This window comes from Ictidomys tridecemlineatus, chromosome 9, assembly GCF_052094955.1.
Source record: "Ictidomys tridecemlineatus isolate mIctTri1 chromosome 9, mIctTri1.hap1, whole genome shotgun sequence".
Lineage (NCBI taxonomy): Eukaryota > Metazoa > Chordata > Mammalia > Rodentia > Sciuridae > Ictidomys > Ictidomys tridecemlineatus.
In genome coordinates this window covers 58,432,008-58,451,543 of record NC_135485.1, presented here as the reverse complement: position 1 = coordinate 58,451,543, position 19,536 = coordinate 58,432,008, and the positions used below count along the sequence as shown (strand labels likewise).

At 38.9% G+C, this 19,536-nt stretch overlaps 1 protein-coding gene across 13 annotated transcripts in view; it reads right to left on the bottom strand.

Moving 5' to 3' along the window:
• Window positions 1–19,536, bottom strand: part of Septin11 (septin 11) — a 143,588-nt gene that overhangs the window by 26,808 nt on the left and 97,244 nt on the right. For 11 of the 13 annotated variants that reach the window (XR_005736959.2, XR_013425835.1, XM_040292262.2 and 8 more), the window contains exons 3-6: window positions 14,492–14,687; window positions 7,136–7,322; window positions 3,907–4,089; window positions 581–677 (exon numbers count right to left, since the gene is read on the bottom strand). Coding sequence is in view for 11 of the 13 variants with exons in the window: in XM_040292262.2 (XP_040148196.2) it covers window positions 581–677; window positions 3,907–4,089; window positions 7,136–7,322; window positions 14,492–14,687 (663 nt within the window). In the remaining 2 variants the exon portion in view is untranslated. The remainder of the gene's footprint in view (window positions 1–580; window positions 678–3,906; window positions 4,090–7,135; window positions 7,323–14,491; window positions 14,688–19,536) is intronic. The other 2 variants (XM_040292268.2, XM_040292269.2) reach the window with 1 other exon arrangement.

The following is a 19,536-nucleotide window of genomic DNA, read 5'->3' as shown; positions in this document are numbered from 1 at the left end:
ATCCTTCACAATCATTCGACCAATAAACTTTGTGATTTTTGTTTTGCAGATAAAGAAGCCTGGATTTGATAAACAAGCTGACCTCCCAAAAAGAAGTAGCAGAGTCTAGACTCAAACACCATATCATCTGGTCCAAAGCCAGGCCTGTTTCTATCATTCCATGCCATCAGGAACTGTACCAGGCAGTTTTTAAATACCACCATTATTCCCAATTACCAAATATTTATTGAAATAACACTTTATTGGAAGACAACTTTCCCAGAGATGACCAGTTGCTGATGCAACTGGTTCAGGCTCCTGGGGAAATTTTTATTTTCTAGGAATTTATGCTGAATTTCCTACACAACCAGTGAAAGCTAGTAAGAGGAGTCACCTCATTGCCACTAGGGCTTGGCAGCTGCTTCTCTCTACTGTCTATCTACCTGCATGGGTCTTTCTCACCTTGATAAGAGCCAGGAATGACACCACACCATGTACTCCCACCTGCCCCTGTTTTACACTTCCCAACACAGGGAGGGAAGAATTGTGGTCATTCACTCCAGGCATTGACTTTAGAGTCCCCTTCCCGTGATGGACATACCCTGCACCACGCCCCACGGGTACTGCCTGGCCTTTGCCATCTTGTTGCCAATCTTCACCTCTTCGGTGCTGCCAACAACTGCGAACGGGAGGTGGACCTGCCAAGCAACAGAAGAGGAGTGTGGTTATCTTCCACAGATCCAACAGAGTCTGTTTCTCCACCCACCTCTGCAAGCTCCTCCTTCTGCAGAATCTCTATTTCATGGCAAGACACAAGGTGGGCCAGAAGAACACATAGTAGATTCTCTAGCTCATGTATCCTACACCCTACAGCCAAATACTTGTTAGGAGCTAGACTGCAGGGAAAACTGAAGAAGCGGTAGCATCCATACAGTAAGCTCTAGATGTGCCCCATCCAACACAGCCGTCACTCACAACCTGTGACCACAGAGCAGGTGAAGTATAGTTTGTGGAACTCAAAACTTCACTTTTTAATTTTATTTGCTTTTAATTAATATACATGTAAATTCCAAATGAAAGCAGTATAGAATGTTTTCCTGTTCAATATAACTTTGTTGTTTGTAAGGACAGCATTTTACTACGCTTCAAAAAAAAACAAAAGACCAGTTTTGGCAAGGTAAGTACAAATTTAAAGGGAAAGGGCTTTTTGTTTGTTTGTTCATTTGTCTGGGAGGCGGGATTGATACTTATTTCACATAGAAGTATGTTAGGAGTAATCTAGGCATGTGAATCTGCTTTTTAACTATAAATTTTCTTTCTTTTTTTTAAACACTAGTTATTGAACCCAGAAGTGCTTTATCTCTGAGCTACATCCTAGTACTTTTTTTTTTTTTTTTTTTTAATTTTGAGACAGGGTCTCACTAAGTTGCCCCAAGCTAGCACTGAACATGTGATCCTCCTGCCTCAGCCTCCTGAATTGCTTGGATTACAAGCATGTACCACCAGGCCCATCTTACCTATAAATTTAATGAATTGTAAATACAGATTAAGCATTGTTAATAAAAATTGAAAATATAAATTGAGATGTACTAACATTATAAAACTTCAAAGACTTGCTATTAAAGGATCATGTTAATAACTTTTTAATTCATTACATAAAGAAATAATAATATTCTGGATATACTGGATTAGGATTCAGTAAATTTTTAAAATTAATTCATGCTTCATTTTTTTAATGTAACTACTAGAAAAATTTAAATTACTTGTGTAGCTCACATTGTATTTCTATTGAACAGAACTATTTAGATAGCTGATCACTGCACAAATTTCAAGTCAGAAATACACGTTAGCCCAAAATACTGAATCAAGCCTTCCACTCAGATTTATCTCAAGCATAGGTGGTGTCCAAGACCACCGACTCTTTTCTAATGGTTTATTTGGTGGTTATGGCTACACTCTGGGGGTAGGGAGAAAACTAATTCTGTTTTTCTATTAGCATACAAGAATAAAGAGATCTGATAGAGTTGCTCTTAGAATTACAACCCAATATCCTTCTCCTACAAATCCACTAAGAGAATGTTTTTAAGTCAAATCCTTTTCCACGGAGAGCTTGGCAGAATCCTCACCTCAAGTTTCTCAAGTGGGACTTTGTGGAAGATACAAGATTATTTAAATTTCCTAGTTAATCTCACCACTCTGAAGGGAGGAAGGAAAGCACATTTTCCTTCTCACACTCAAAGTCTGAAACTGAACCTTGGTCCCTGAAGCTGAGGAACTCAAAGGTCTTTCTAGCTAACATTCTGATTCGATGACCAAGGAAACATTTCCATTCAATGCATCAAAAGCAACCACCAGGGGAATCTGTGTTACTCTGGTACATACACATCATATGGAATCATATGATATTGTTTCATATGAACTGTTTGCATGAAAAGCCTAAAAGAAAATTTTTTGATAAACAGCAGGATTAGTTTGGAATGTCAAAGATCTTCAGTCTTACTAATTAGACAAAGAGAGAAAGAGAGAAAAAGTTTGTGGATATTTTCTTTTTAGGAAGTTCAATGCAAACTTAATTTTATAGCCATGAAACATTATTTAAAAGGATTGAGGTGGGGGGATGGAGAGGTGGCTCAGTATTAAGAGTGCTTGCCTAACTTCTCAGAAAAAGACAATTGATCAAAATGTATGAAAAAAATGTTCAACATCTCTAGCAATTAGAGAAATGCAAATCAAAACTACTCTAAAGTTTCATCCCACTCCAGTCAGAATGGCAGTTATCAAGAATACAAGTAATAATAAGTGTTGGCAAGGATGTAGGGGAAAAAAGGCACACACATATATTGCTGGTGGGACTGCAAATTGGTGCAACGAATCTGGAAAGCAGTATGGAGATTCCTTAGAAAACTTGGAATGGAATCACTATTTGACCCCGCTATCCCACTCCTTGGTCTATACTCAAAGGACTTAAAAACAGCATACTACAATGATGCAGCCACATCAATGTACAGTATAATTCATAATAGCTAAACTGTGAAACCAACCTAGATGCCCTTCAAAAGATGAATGGATAAAAAAAAAATGTGATATGTATGTGTGCGCGCACGCACGCGCACACACACACACACACACACACACAATGGAATATTACTCAGCATTAAAAGAGAATAAAATTATGGCATTTGCAGGTAAATGGATGAAGTTGGAGAATATCATGCTAAGTAAGCCAATCCCCCAAACCAAAGGCCAAATGTTTTCTCTGATAAGTGAATGCTGATCCATAAGTGGAGGAAGGGCATGGGATGAATGGGCACAGGGGACAGAGGGAAGGGGAGGGGGCACAGGGGGTAGGAAAGATAGAGGAATGAGACGAACTTCATTACTTTAAGTATATGTATGATTACACTAATGGTGTGATCTACTTCATGTACAACCACAGAAATGAAAAATTGTGCTCCGTTTGTGTATAGTGAATCGAAGTGTATTCTGCTGTCATGTATAACTGATTAGAGCAAATTAAAAAAAAAAAAGCATGAATGAGAACCTGGGTTCAATTACCATTAAGGCTTTAAAAAAAATGATGGAGAGAGATATAAAGAGAAAGTAGATGATTTTATTCATGCTTACTGAACCCTACACTAAACCATACACTAAGATCCCATATTGCAGTTCTAAGAAGAATGCACACATGGCATCTCCACCTGAGCTGAGATTTGTCTTGGAAATCAGTAACCATTCGAGTAAGAAGGAAATTTGAGATCATCCTGTTTAACTCTCCCACTTAATAGGTGGGGAAACTAAGGCTCAGGCTGGTTAAAAGACTTGCAGTGGTAGATCTGGACTCCAAATGGAGTCTCAGGTCCCCAGTGCAGGTTCTAGCCACTCTGCAATGCTGCTACTAAGAAAATCTTCCAGGAGAGTCATTTGTACCCATTTTATTTGAGGTCTTACACTCATCGTTGCATTAATCTCTGCCACCGTTTCTTCATCTGTAGGGAACTGATATATCTGGACGCCATTGCTGACTAGTTCACTCATGATCTTACTTTTAAATTTGTGCAGTTCATTCTTGGCAATCGTGTCTGCTTTTGCAATTATTGGAATAATGTTCACCTGTAAAACAAACATGTCCATTTTTACACAACTTCAACATAAGAGAAACAGACATGGGTGTAAAACAAATAAATAAATATTGTAAAACCTCACTGTAAAAAACATATGACGCTGAAAATTGGACTATTTACCTAGATGCAAAATTAAGAAGACCTGGGTTAATCTTTTAGTTCCATCTCAGAACACTTAGACTTCCTTCCATCCTACATAGAAATCATACTTGTAATTTCCTCTCCTGTGCTACCTCATCCTTTTTTTTTTTTTTTTAACAGAGGGAGAGGAAATGTTATTACTCCATGACAAACAGCAGTAACAAAGGAGCTATTCTTTGAATAACCAACCACTCCTTCTGGACCCCTCCCACTTTCTTTAGGTGCTTGACTTCTGCATGCTCTGACAGTGTGATCACAAAGTTTCTGTAAGAGCAGCAGAATGTCAGCCCCATGCAGGCTAAAATCCTTTCTTTGTTCTGATACCCTGAAAATTGCTAGGAGAGGGGAACCTAAGTATTAGAGCAAGAATATTTTTACTTACTTTAAAATTTTTCAAACTCACACTAGCTAATTCTTTTGAAAATCAGCTTCTATCAAATTTCTCCTTCATGCCAGAAGTAGACCCAGGGCCAAAAACATGGCTCAATTTCTGAGTCTCCTCAGTTATGAATAACAGGGGAGAACTTGGAGTCTGACATTAATGGCAGACAGCCCAGAACGAGGGCCAAGGACACCCTAGAGTATAAGCTTTAAACCCAAGGTGGGCCATTTTTTTCCTACCATCCCCCAGCCCTGTCCATAGGACACATTTTTTAAATCCACATTTTAAGATTAACTTTCTTCTTCCTGTATGGAGGTTTCAATAAGATGCTACTGACATCTGATATTTAGAGCTCTGCTCTTCACCCAGCCCAAGAACACTGAAGGAGAGGTTTCAGGTCACATCTGCACTTTTGCTTCTCCTTTTATCTCCCACAGGCCAAATCAGAAGACGTGCTGGTAGAAAGTCCTTTTGTTCAACCTATTCTACAACACACTGCTAAGTCCCTAGCACTTGGGATTCCTCCAAGCGAAGTATAGACTGGAAATCATCACTGATGGCAGGGGATGTGTCTGGATCAAAACCAGGGAACCAAAACCTTCCCTCCTGTGTTCACTGGCTATCTTGCATCCACACTTAGTACTCCATTAATACCAAAGTGGACAAGATGACAGAGGTTCGTGTTTCCTTGACCAAACTGATCAAGTAGATAGAGACACCAAGCAATTTAGTTTTAAAATCTCTTTTCTCTCATTGGCAGGAGTTTGAGAATCTTTTCTGAAATGATCATGTTTTCTTAATTCTTCCCTTCACTTGTAAACAAAACGCGGATAATATCATTTTCAGATGCTACACAGCTCTCCAACTCTGTAACAATTCAATCCTTGAAAGTTTGACTTGCACGGTGATTGAGGTGTTTGGTTGCCTTGTGCTGGATCAGCTTGTTTTGCGTGCCACACCCCCTTTTCATATGAAAATCACCTCTGCTAAACCCAATTTCATTTTGTGGGCTATTAACCTGACTTGGTCTACATGCTCCACTGTCTGTGGAGCATGGGGGGCTCCTGATGATGGGGGACCTGCCTCACTTTCAAAGATCTGACAGCAGAGAGAGCAGCCTGGCCTGTGCAGAATCCCATCTGGGTAACGGCACAGATCCCAGGCACTCAGCTCAAGTGCAACAAACCCAATGGGCTGAAGAAGGGTTTCTATTTATTCTCCCAAGAGTGCTCTCACTGCAGTAATCCCTTCAGGCCATCGGAATATTTTTCTGTAAAACACTGTGTCTGTGTGTGCTGGAAGCCCAAGGAGCCTGGCTCGGCTTCAGCCTCTCCAGCCAAGCCTTTTGTGGGCTGTTCCAGAAGAAACCTTGGGGACAGGCTGATCTCTAGTTTGGCCTCTAACTATTTTATCCCCCTAGAGAATAAGCATCTTTTAAAGACTGTTGTTTGGACCAAAAAAAAAAAAAAAAAAAAAAAAAATCACACCAACCAAGCCCTCTAAGGTCCTTATCACCTGATAAGAATTTCCATCTGAGGGCTGGGGTGGTGGCTCAGTGGTAGAGCACTTGCCTAGCATGTGTGTGGCACTGCGATAGGTTCTCAGCACCACATATAAATACATGAAATAAAGGTCCACTGACAACTAAAAAATATTAAAAAAAAAAGAATTTCCATCAAATGCAAGAAAGTATTTTTCTAGGAGAAAATACCATGACTTAGATTTATGGTTGTTCTGGTTGCCATTTGCTTTTCTTTGTTTCAAAATGTGTTCTCTTCTATATATTTCAAAACAGAAAATCAAATTAATTGTAAAGCAGGAAACCAAATTTTATCAAATTTAATAGTCACCTCCTTTGAATGCTCTGAAAAAGAGGATACAAAGGCATCAAGCTCAGGGGACAAGCTGAATGGAGACTCCACTTCTTCTGAACACCCATGATCAAAAATCTAAAAAGCCAGGCTGGCCTCAAATAGGCAAAAAGATAACATTTATTTCATTTTAAAATTTGAATTAAAGTTTTAAAAATCATTTAACCTTAAAGAAATGGCCATTTTAGAAGTTAATTTAACCTTTAAAAATCTTTTAAAAAGAGATTTAGAGAAAGGTTTTAAAGAAAATAAATGAATCTTGAATTTATACTTCAATCTCCTACTTAAGAACTAAATGTATTTTCTAACAAGCCACGTTTTGTTGTTGTTGTTGTTGTTGTTTTTGTTTTGTGGGCTATTCACCTGGAGATTAAACCCAGAGCCTCGTGCATGTGAGGCATGCACTCTACCAATGAGCTCTATCCCTAACTCACAAGCCACGTTTTGTGAGTTTTGTTTTGGCCTAACATCCAGAAGATGATTTTAAGCATTTCTTACACTGCCAAACTCTGTGGTTCTGTAATCCAGAAACCAAAACAAAACAAAAAACCAAACTGTAGTGAAAGCAGAGAATAAATTGAGGCCTTAGAATAAAGGTACTCTAAAAGGAGAACTGATATAATCAGAGTGACAGACAGTACCTTACTGTCCAGCTTCTTCATGGTGACCAGGTCCAGAGACTTCAGTGAATGTCCCGTGGGGGCGATGAAGTAAAGACAGGCGTGAATTCTCGTGTCATGGTAGTTGAAGAGAGAACGTTTAATCTTCAGTTCCTCTTGCAAATAGGCCTCAAATTGGGCGTCGATGTATTCCACTATTGGCTTATAGCTACAAAACAGAATATTTTGAAAATACTTTTAAATCAGCATGTTTCCAGTCTCAAACCTCTTTCACAGAAACATCATCAGTGGCTTTCTCCTAAAAGCTGGAGCCCAAGTTGGTATCCAAGGTCTTCTGTCACTTGGCCCCTGAAAAACTCTCCAGGATCATCCATCTCTCCCACTCCCTCCCTGGCAATACACAGCGAAGACCTGTAGTGGCCCTTGTACAGTACATCTTCATTTGCCTCTGGCCCTCTGTCATGCTGGCCCCTGTAGCTCAACAGTCTTCTTTCTAATATTCTCTGGGCTAACACTCATTCTTTAAAACAGAGACTATACATACATGGAACATGCTACCTGTTCCCCACCCTTTGCCCCCCCAGGTACCCAGAGAAGATATTAATAAGAGGTTTTAGCATTCTTTCCTGCTGGGCCAAAACTAGCTTTGAAATCCATCTCAAAAAAGTGTTTCTGAAAGATTTTAACAAGTGATTGGCCCTGGTGCACAAAATGAAACTGGTTTATGACTTTGGGATATGGCATCACCGCCCATGGGGGCCTTTCCTCCAGCCATTCCTCCAGAGACAAGGTGAGGTGCCTGTCTGTGCTCCCTTAAACCCTACACACACTCCCCAACTCCATCTAGAAATTGAAGAGCTTATGTTACCAAGATCTTCAAGATTCTAACTCAAAAATTTCATGATTTATTGGTAAGCTTTGGAACTCTCTCTTCTCTTCACCAAAACATAGTTCAACTCTGTTTTGGATAATTGCGTATGACTCTATTAACTGACCATCAACACACTGTTAAAAGCATTTTAGGTCTACATCATCAATAAATCCCATCTTCTGCAGGGAGTAAGTCTTATGTTAGGTCACCGTGGGAAACCCATGAACTCTTTCAGTCTCCAAAGGGGAGCAGCTCAGAAGTTCATTTTAGCAGCAGAGACAGATCTATTAGGAAGACAAAGGGTTAATCCACCCCAAACTTAGTGCCTTTCTGGGGAATGATTTAAATTGTAAGAAAAAATAAAAACCTTTCAACACACAGATCCCAGATCCATAAATTAAACTGAAACCTTGAATAGGCACTACAAATATTTCATAATAAACATGACAGCAGACATTCTAAAGGAAAAAAAAAACAAAATCCCCTGAAATAAATAATAATGCATTTATGATCAAGACTAAAAGCAGTCAATAAATACCTTGTGGTGATATTTTTCTTTGGTGATTTTATCATAATATACTGGTTCAATTTAAGCACTTAGAGTCTTTAGATATTTTTTTTAAAAAAAGGTAAAATATGTAACTGTAACTTTAAAGCCCTGAGTCATAAAAAGTGAAATTCTAATAGAAAGGATAAGTGAGTAATTAGATTATTCTCTATTTTTCAATTTTAAAATGCAGGCTCGTACTACATAGCAATAATCATAATTATTATTATGGGATAGTTATATAGGATGGTGGCTAGAAAGATGGATTCAAGTCAGACTACCTAAGCCCAAAATCTGTCTTCATAGTCCCTAGCTGTGTGGCCATTAGCAGGCCACTAACCCTCCTCTTGCCTCACTCTCCTCAGAGATAAATCAGGGACAAAACAGTACCTTTACCAGAGAGCTATTCTGAAAAATAAATGAGCTAATATAAAGGACCAGCACATAAAAGTACAATAAATTAAAATGTCCTGAATTAAAACAAAAAAACCAAACCAGGAAATTTGTACCCACCCAGTTCCCTGGTGACTGTTCTGCTACTGAGCTCATACCTCTGGGGAAGTGGACCAGGCCATTCAAAGGAGGTCCACCCATGTCTGCAGGCTGGTGCTTTCGTTTCCTGACACTGGAGCAGTGTTTAGAGATAGATGAGGGTTCTCCCTAGCACCCTCTTAGCCCAAAGGGAGAAAAAAAACAGCTCACCACATTTATTCTTCTTGCCTCCCTAGTTTCTGAATTTAAACTGTCCTTGTCTCCTCTCAATACTAGCCTAAGTGCATTTCCGCTTTCTTACTTCTGGTTTTGATTTTTATCCTCAAAAGACCCTGGAAGGCATAATAACACTGAATTTGTTTTTTTTTTTTTTTTTTTTTTTTGCGGCGGGGGTGCTTTAAAAAAACAGTCTCCTTTATTTGGTGTATCTTTGTTTATTGATATAAAATGATTATATCTTCCTCAGTGAAGGATGCTTTCTGAGCTGGATTCAAGTCATCTTTTGATCCCTCATATCTTAGGTTTCCCTTGCCTGCCCCCATTAACCACTCCTGCTAGTCTTTCAATCTCCCTCCCTCCACTCTCTGTGATCTTCCTGAAAAATCATGCTTTTTCCTGTGTCTCACTTTGCATTTATCTAATGACAAGTCACAAATGTCTACCTCAGTGAGCTTCAGATCGCTTACCCAATTGTTTATCAGATACTTCCAACAGCTCTTCAAACCAAACTGTTCAATCCTGCACCTCCAACCCTCAAGGTGGTGAATGACAAGAGCATCCACACCACTGTCCCATCAGAGACCTGGGATTCAACCTGGAGACCTCTCTTCTCTCACGTGCCTAGTCAAGCATGAAATCCCTTCTGTTTTACCTTCTGTATCATAAACAAATAACCACTATTTACCAAAACCACTATTCCCTACGTCAACTATTTAATTATGTTTACAAAAGTTTCCTCTTGACAAGAAATAAGCCCGCCAAGTGATTTGTACTCCTTGTCATAATACAAATTTTCTGCCCCTTCCTTCAATCACTTCCTTTCTTTTTTCTATCTGCATTCATGGTCAGAAAGACCAAGAAGCTTAATCCCAGCTGGCCTTTTGCTATCTTCCATTCACACAGAAAGGACACCTACTTATATTCTGTGTGGCCAATTCAAACTTCTTGATTCTAACCATACCAAGCTGAGGAGATGGAGGAGATCAAATCAAACTAGTGTGCATTTTTACATAATCCCCTTTTATGACATGAGTGTACTCCTTGTAACCTACTACTCATTTTCTTCATATGCTTCCAGACATTAAGGGGGAAAAAAAAAGCAATAAAATCATAAAGGGTGACCCTAAAAGTAATGGAAGAAGTTATTTAATATACTTTTCTATCCATCCAACCTACCCACTGATCATTCTAACACAACAGCAAACTTACAAGTTTTTCTCTTTTCTTGCTGTTAGCCCAAAACAACTTTTCTTACCCCTGCACTACCTCTACCAGAAAACATTAAAAACTTAGAATTTAACAGCTAAACAGCCCATATCACTTCTATTTCATAACTTTAATAAACATCTCAACGGGTTTTGGTTATTCAGGCTTTTCAGGACTATTATCACAATTTGTGATACCCTATGGAAAGTCCACCTCCCATCTCTCAAATGTGGGACAAACTAACTATTCTATTTCCAGTTGGACAGCAAAATATAGTTTCCTTTCGTCTCCAGACCCCGTCCTTTTTCACCAAAGAATACAGACAGTCAAAGCAAGGAAACCCTTAAACAACAAGGAGTTAAACATAACAGGAAACCTTACCAGATCTCTCTTCCTGCCTCCTTCTAGCTAGCCTGTTCAAAGGAGATAATGATGCAGGAATGCTACATGTCCCAAGCCTATGTAAACAAACTGGGACATTCTTAAAGTCTTGTGTCTATGGCCAAAAAAAAAAAGCTTGCCTAATCCTTGAAGTAGGTAAAAATAATCATGGGTTACAGAAGGCACACATCCTTTCCCATGTGGTTACATACAGATGCAAAAATGCATATTCTACTTCCAACTTTTTTGATGAAAGCAGAGCTTGTCCGAATAACTATTTTTAAACAAGTGATTTGGGTTTATAGTCAACAGTGTCAACAATGCCTTCTGAGGCACAAGGGAATGGGGAATTTCAAATGCCATTCAAAGAAGTTATGCAACAGCTGTCAAGAAATTTCAGAGGGAAAAAAATATTTGGTATCTAGGTTAGGTTAATATCACACTTCCTCTCTTCTAAATCTCCTTGGTAACTATTATTTGACCCAAATGAGTCAGTTCTTAAAGAGGACTCCAGCTGCAAATATGAGGCTCCACGTTGCACTAACTTCAACTATTTGCTGTTCAGGACTGTTGAGTGATAACCACCAGCCAGAGGGGAGGTCCCCATTCGGGGAAGGCACTGAGGCAGTGACTCTTAAGCTGAAAAAGCACATGGAATCTTGGTAGCAAGATGCTAGGTAGAGAATGATTCTTACTCAAGTGGGAATCCTGAAAAAGTCCAATATAAAAGCATGATGTTCCCTAACCCCAGGGAGAATCTGTCCAGCCTGAGAGCTAAGGAACAGGCCTGGCTCTGGTGTGCTCTGTGACCATACAATGATCAGAAGCCCCTGGCACTCTCCCCAGCTCCCACAAAGCACTGTGCACTGTGTTCGTTTTTTCTCTCTCTCTCTCTCTTCCTTGATGCCAGGGTTTTCTCTTCATTTATTTCACTGGGCATTAAAACCAGCCTTCGGGCAGGAACCTCTTCTTCATGACTTGGCATTGAGGTCTCAAGCGAGGAGCAACTGCTCAGCTGCAGAGTCAGAGCTTAGCTGTCCCTGCCCCAACACAATGTACAGACAGTCCATTCTGACCAGATGCAAAATAAAATCTTCCTATCTAACAATAGACACAGGACAAGGTCTATTGAAGAGCATTTCAAGTGCTCTATAGATAAAGAGCTCGGTGCTCCAAGAATGAATTAAATGTTTCTCTCTGATTATTGAGATGCTCTGCTTCTACTTAAATCAGGAATTGTTAAAATATATCTAGACAATACACATTTTTACATAAAAATAATTCAAGTTCCTCTTTACAAAACACATGTATATTGTGTTTTGAGGAAACACAATTTTGAATAAAAGTTAAAAAGACGAAAACTCTGATATTAATGAAGCCTTAAACAAATATACAACTTATTTCTACACACTTGTGTCTTTAAGGGGTGAGACATTCTCATAATGTCACTGCCCAAAAATGTCTCTGGAAGTCTCATTCTAGAAATATCTTTGGGCCGGATAGTTTCTTAAACCTCTTTTGAGAATGAATTTACATTTTCAAACAGTCAAGCTATCTGAAGTTGAGACTAAAGAACAGGACTGGTGTTGGGAAGGACAGTGAGCTAGATCTTGGAAGTAGAATTAACATGTGGGTTGTGCATTGGGAGGTTAAGAATTAACAGCTTCCCTTAAGCAAGCGAAAACAGCAGCTCACAGTGAAAACCCAAACTTATATGTCCTTGTAAATGGGCTATATGTATTTTATAAAATAAAAACTCACTATATATTATTTTCTAATTATATCTTCAAGCTTATGTGAAGAACCATACCAGTTTTAATGACTGATACACAAAGCTTGACTGGCAGCTAGGAGCCTCCATCTATACACAAACTACTAAACCAAAATGCTTTAAAAATAATTTTCTTTCTTTCTTTTTTATTTATTTTTAAAAAAATATCTCTAATTGTAGATGGACACAATACCTTTATTTTATTTATTTATATGTGGTGCTGAGGATCAAACCCAATGACTCACACATGCTAAGCAAGCACTTTACAACTGAGCTACAGCTTCAGCCCCTAAAATATTTTTATTTCTTAACCAGGCATAATAGCATATGCTTGTAATCTCAGAGACTTGGGAGGATGCGGCAGAAGGTTCACAAGTTCAAAGTCAGCCTTAGCAACTTAGCATAGCCCTAAGAAACTTAGGGAGACCCTGTTCCCAAGTAAAAAAGGGTTGGGGATGTGATTCAGTGATTAAGCGCTCCTAGGTTTAATCCCTGGTACCAAAAATAAAAAGTATGTATGTATTAAATATATATCTAATTTCTTAAGTAGGTTTAACAAGTGTTTTTTCCACAGATGCACAGAATTCTGTAGCATCAATTACTCAATTATCTCTGCTTAGGGGGGGAAATTTTATTCAATTGACTGGAATCCTCATTAGTCTTCACCAAAACCCCAACTGCTCTTCAGACTCCATTTGGCAATTCTGACTGCAAAGCTCTGCCTAACAGAGCGGCTTCCCTCTCCAGAAGAGCCTCAAGCCATACCATTATCATCAACATTAAGATCCTATACCAATCAGAAATTCACTAATACATTTCAACAGATCATGTATAAAAGTGCTTTCTTCACTATGGAGTTTTAGGAGTAATACCACTTTTAGAGGTAATATCACAAAAGCCATCAAAGTACAGAATTACAACCTTAATAATAACAATATTCCTCATCAAGACCTAACTTTTCACAATGTCCTTCCTCAGGCCTCCATGTGAGAAGAGGACTGTATGAAGTGTCAGAGTGGCAAACACCTAGGGTAATCCCTCAAAGTTAGATACATTCCTAAGGTCCATGGCTTGTTACCAGTCAAAAACCCAACCACGATACAGTCTCCTAAATCCTGGGCTGTGGTTTCTTATGCAGAATCACAATGACTCTCAGTTTTCATCCAAATCAGTAAAAATTTGCAGATTAAGTCAAATATCTCATTCTGCCTCAGGGACTAGAAGAGCATAGCAGAGATTTATTTCAAACCTCCACTTTTTAATATTTTCTTATTTTGCATATCTAAAAAAACCCTGAAAACCTCATTTTCTAGACTCTCTTGCAGCTAGCATTCTGGATGTGGCTTCGTCTCTGCCAAATGGATGCAGCCATCCAAGATCTGGAAGCAGAAAGTGAGCAACACAGCTGAAGGCTTCACTAGGGGAGAAGCAGGGGTGAAGGCCCTTAGTTATCTGGGACAGATGTAGTAGAGGTTCTAGGATCCTCCCCTCCAGTGCCATGGGTCCCAGCTAGTTTAAGGTGATTGATGGTAGGCTTTCTGCAAACACTCTCTATGCAGTGCCTGGGATATAGAATGCTTTTCCGCATGAGGAAACCCCAAAACCTGGCAAACACTTCTCTGGAAAAATGGTATAAGCCACCTTACTCCTCTCACAGGCTTCTCTTTCTGCTTAGACCACCTAGAATCAATTTGTTGTCTGGTTCTGACCTCAAGGAAGAATATTCTCAGAAAATTTCTCTGAGGACAAGAATGTCCTATCTTTTAGGTGACAGAGGATGGAGCCCCACAACTAAGAGAACACCAAAAATAATTCACCTTTGAAGTTACCTGTTATGGAATCTACTCTCTTCTACATCCAGTTACATCCCCACAAAATCCCAAGACGCACCTGTCATCTTTATTTATCTGGTCTCCAAATCCCACGGTGTCAACAATGGTTAGCTTCAGCCGTACATTGCTTTCCTGAAGCTCATAACTTCTGGCTTTTAACCGGACACCTGGTTCGTTGTGTGTAGCTGGGTCACTTTCAAATTTGGTGTTGAATAAAGTATCCATTAATGTGGATTTGCCAATGCCTGTCTCACCTATAACCACAAAGAAAAACATCAGAGAATACGTCTATCAGTTCGATTAATCTTGCTGGCAAAGTTAAAAAAAAAAAAAAAAAACAAAAAACAACAAAGAGTCATGTTACCAGAAATCCTGCTGTGAAGAGAGTTTTTTCTATGTATGTCCTGAGGAATGTCCAACCTAGAAATGCCTCACTGAATTTCAGACTATTCAGCAGAAAAGAGCTTGGACTTAAAGACGTTCTTCTTCTCAGGGTAGAAAAATAGTACCTTTGAGTTTGAGTGTGGTCAGTTTGCATATTATAAGGATACAAACTATATCTTTATCTTTCCTAAATGTTGGTATGCAAAACTGAATTACTTAAGGGGGAAAAACTATGTTGTTGAATTTGTTACTAAACAACAACAAAAATTCCATGTTGTAGAAAAGAATTATTTCAAAAGACTCTCCTGACCATAATAATTACTTTATGCCAAAAATCTATGTCAAGAGGTTCCCACTATTCCCCCATGAAATAGGTACCATGGTTTCCTTTCCTCCAGATGAAGCACTAAGGCTTAGAGAAGTATCTTGCCTGAAGTTATATTGCACAGTGTCAGAGCTAGGGTTCTAACCCAGGTGTGTGCAGTTCAGACGTTGACCTTCAATCAGCACAGCATCCTGACTTTACTGTTACACAGAAAACTGCCTGCCTGGTATTTTCCAGATATATTTCTTTTACTTTTCTTTCTCTGTTCAGCTGGAGATAAGATGGCCAACATTTGTTAGTCTTCCCAGTTTCCTGGTCACCTTTAATGATAATGAAATTAAATTGTGCTAAGCCATACCACTACCATCAACATTAAGATCCTATACCAATTAGAAATTCACTAATACATTTCAATAGATCATGCATAAAAGTGATCCACTTTTAGGGGTAATATTAACCTTATTATTTTACACTGACAATTCCAATTCATAAATGTTTATCAAGACCCTCATATGTACAAAGCAGGGGGCAGACACCTGGAACAACTCTACCAATCCAATGGTGGGACCCGAATGTGGAGCCATGATGAAGTTCAGCTCAATCTTCAAAATGGGACCAAGCAATAGGTCTCTCTTAATTCTAATTCTGCTGTTAAATCAAAGATAAGGTGGTTGAGTATGTGGAGACAGAGAGGTAGAAACTAAGAAACACTAACCAGAAAGATGCCTTTTTTGGTGTTTCTTTTTTTATTTTTATTTTTTTCTTATCTAAAAAATTTCTCCAATTTCTAGGTCAATTGAAACATGCCAATGGCTAGAAGCCCTTTCAACAAATCTTTATGCTGATGACATTCCTGGAAATATTCCCTCATCTGAAGGATTGCAGTAATGATTTTTAGGACGCTGACATCCCATGGGAAAAAGAAAAGCTCCAGAATCTGTAACCTTAGGGCTACTCCCACAATAAGGACAAAACCTGTTAATTAGAAGTTCTGTATTATACTCACTGCTTTCCAACATAATCCAAAATTAAAGTAAGAGGGAGTCTTCCTAGATGCATGCTTTCTTTGATTAGAGGCCCTCTGTGGCTTGCCACTTACTATGATTGGTTTATATGATAAGAGTTGTTCAAGTGCATTTCCCTTACTCTTTAACCTTTCCCACTATGTCCCTGATCTATCTAAGATCACAGAATTTCCTCCTTCATCAGCTTCTGTTTAGCCAGTATTTTTCCAGTGCCAAGATTTGTGCTAAGTTCTGGGAATACAACAATGAACAGGGCTAATGTCTTAGAGTCTGGTCTAGAACACAGCTGAATAACAAACTGTAATTTATTGTTATGAGAATAACATTCCACATGTCTATCATGACCACATTCTTCTCATGAGCAAGACCAGACTTTATACCCTGTGACCTTGTGAGTTGACCACAGATAAGTGGGCCAGGGCTCGGCTGCTGACCTGAAGACAATCACGCAAACCTGACTGTTATGCATACTGCGCCCATCCAATCGAAACGTCTCTATTTGAAGGGGAGACATACAATCTGCACACAGCGTAGAGGCATGAGAAAGGAAAGAGGTAGAGAGAGAAGGAAATAAGCAGAAGCCAATGACAGCAAAGGCTTTTATTAAACAGAAGCTGCACTGTAGATACACCACTAGCTGGGAATCTAGGAGAAGGAGAACAGATCAATACAGTAGAATAAAGTATCAGAAACTCATTTATTAAATTAATACTTGAATACTTGCTATGTAACAAGCGTAGGTGTGGGGATAAAGGTTTGAACAAAAACAAATAATGACACTGCCCGCAGTTCTGTAATATCCTAATGTCGTTCCAGATTGTTTTGAGGTCTAGTTATGTTCTGTCTTCCTTATTTCCCTGAATACTCTTACAAAAACCCTCATTAATACAAGTAATAAACCAGCCTCTGCTCCCTAATGTGATGGAGCTTAAAGAGCTTATAATCACAATTCATGGCTTAACATATCAACTTTAAGCAAAACAAAGTTACTGTGCATTGGATAAGAAATAAAACACGGTTCCCACTCTTAAAACGCTTAGAATCTGGTAGGCAACTCAATACGAATAGTACTTGAGTCAGTGTAAGCACACGCTGTGCGTGTAACACTCTCCAGGATAGCCAACTTATTTATAGGATTTACCTATTTTCAGGTCATGGACATAGCACACCGTCAGAGCACCTTTATAAAAATCTCTCCAAAATGTCAAAGGTTCTGTCAGTAGAAAGTGACCTACTTAACTTTCATCTGTTTCCCTAAGGACAGCAATAAAGACTTTAATTTACATGGCAAGAATTCTAGGCTCCTTAGATAGGAATGAAATTACCATCTCCTTTACTAGGTTGAGAATTACTTAGCACACATGAATCCACAGCACCATAACTTTTTTTTTTTAAGGCATGGTAATCTTAATGATCATTTACATTAAGGTGGAAATCATGAACAATTAGCATTCCAGGCCTTACTTAGAGTACAGGGTTAATCAATGGGTTGAAAAAAACCACTGTTCCTCTAAATTTCAGAGTGTTTTGCTTTCCATTTCTATGCTCTGTGCTTTTGAGAGCCATAATTAGGCACAGCAATGCTAGCAGCGGTGTGATTCACCAAGGCAGCTCAGTAGGAAATGACAGTTCTGGAATAAAAGGAATTAGCGGAGTCTTCAATGCTTTGGCTTTTGAGACTCCTCTCTGAACTTTGAAGGACGGGCCTTGTCTATACTTTTGAGGACCCATAAGAGCAACAAAAAAGTGTCTTTCTAATTGAGTAACTCAGAGCCTATGAGGTAGAGGTTCCAGTCCAAACCAAACAACCATAACAATATGTTCAGAAAATCAATGACTCACATTGACTTTGCAGAAGACTCCCTAGAAGAGTACCAGACACACCCAAGGCATTTATTAAAATTAACTGAAGATAAAAATGAAATCATGGTGATAATTTATTCTGAGATTTGCCACTTTGGTAGATTTTTTTTGGTTTGTTGTTTATTCTGTTGTCAATTCATCTGCCTAAACACTTGGTCATGGGAGTAATTAGAGAGTCACTCGTGAAGTGCTATCTGTGGTTTCTGTTTTCGCTGCCGCCCCAGTGCTGGCGGACATGCTGCCCACATCCCAGGGGAAAGCATCCCCCCTCTTCCACTCTACTCTCAGGCCTATTTCACCTATCAGCTCCAAGGTGGATATGAAAAAATACACCGGAAAGATCGTATTATTAATTTAATTAAAAGGTAACTGCCAATTGATCAAATAGTTGATGTATGATTTAGCCTCCTTGGCTCTAACTGCCAAGCCTGGCTACTCAGGAAAGTAATCAGGCTTGCTAGTCTGCCTGCCTTCTGTACAAGACTGAGTCTAGATTTTATTCTTGGGTGGAGCTGGGTTAGCAGAGAGCTGTAAGCCTATAAGCTGTGTTGTTACTCTTCACGCCTTCATCTTCAATGAAACCTGCCCTAGCACAACACCACCAGCCGGCATGGGGAACTTGAAGGAACAGCTTATGACATGTCACATCATCAATCAATTGCACCGATTTAGAGGATACCCCCAAATCTAAACAGCATACTTACCCCATCTCTTTTCTGAAAATCCATGAGAGAAATTTCCAAACTATATCTTTGTTTGTTTGTTTGTTTTGTTGGTGCTAGGGATTGAACCCAGGGCCTCATACATGCTAGGCAAGTACTCTACCACTGAGCCACATTCCCAGCCCCTCTAGGTATATTTTTCCAGAGAAATTATCTCTGTTTTTATATTGTGGACACTATAAATCTGTCATTTGTTAAACTATCAACTGCTATTTGGCATGTAATATGTGCTCAATAAATAAAGGATTTATTAAACTAAAGTGTAGTGTAGTAGGGAGTAGTTTAACATGTTGTAAGCAAAATAGGGAGTGGGGAACCATTAACTCCAGGGTATTTTGTTATCTGATTAGCATCAGAATTCTCTTCTGAATAAATGAATGAATGAATTCTCTCCATGCTATGACCACTAAGTTGAGAGACAAATGCATTCCCTCACAAATTAATTGCTATCAGGAAATTTGAGCTCTGACTCTTATCTTTGGCTTCACCTTACTTTCTGGAGTCAATTTTATCTTCATTCATTTTACCTTATAAGCAATGCATAACTTTTCCTGGAAAAAGATGGAATCGCAATTTTTAAGATTTGATTATTAAGCCTCACCGTTCATGTTGACACTTTTGGCCTTAATTAAAACAACCTTAAACGTGTCTGTTTTCTATTCCTCTTCTCTCATCTCCTCAAAACAATTAAGCTTGAATTTAGAAAAACTAATCTAGTTTATAAATGTACTACTGATTTTCTTTAACTCTTCTACTGAATTTGTTCCTCTTCAAAAGCAGAAAT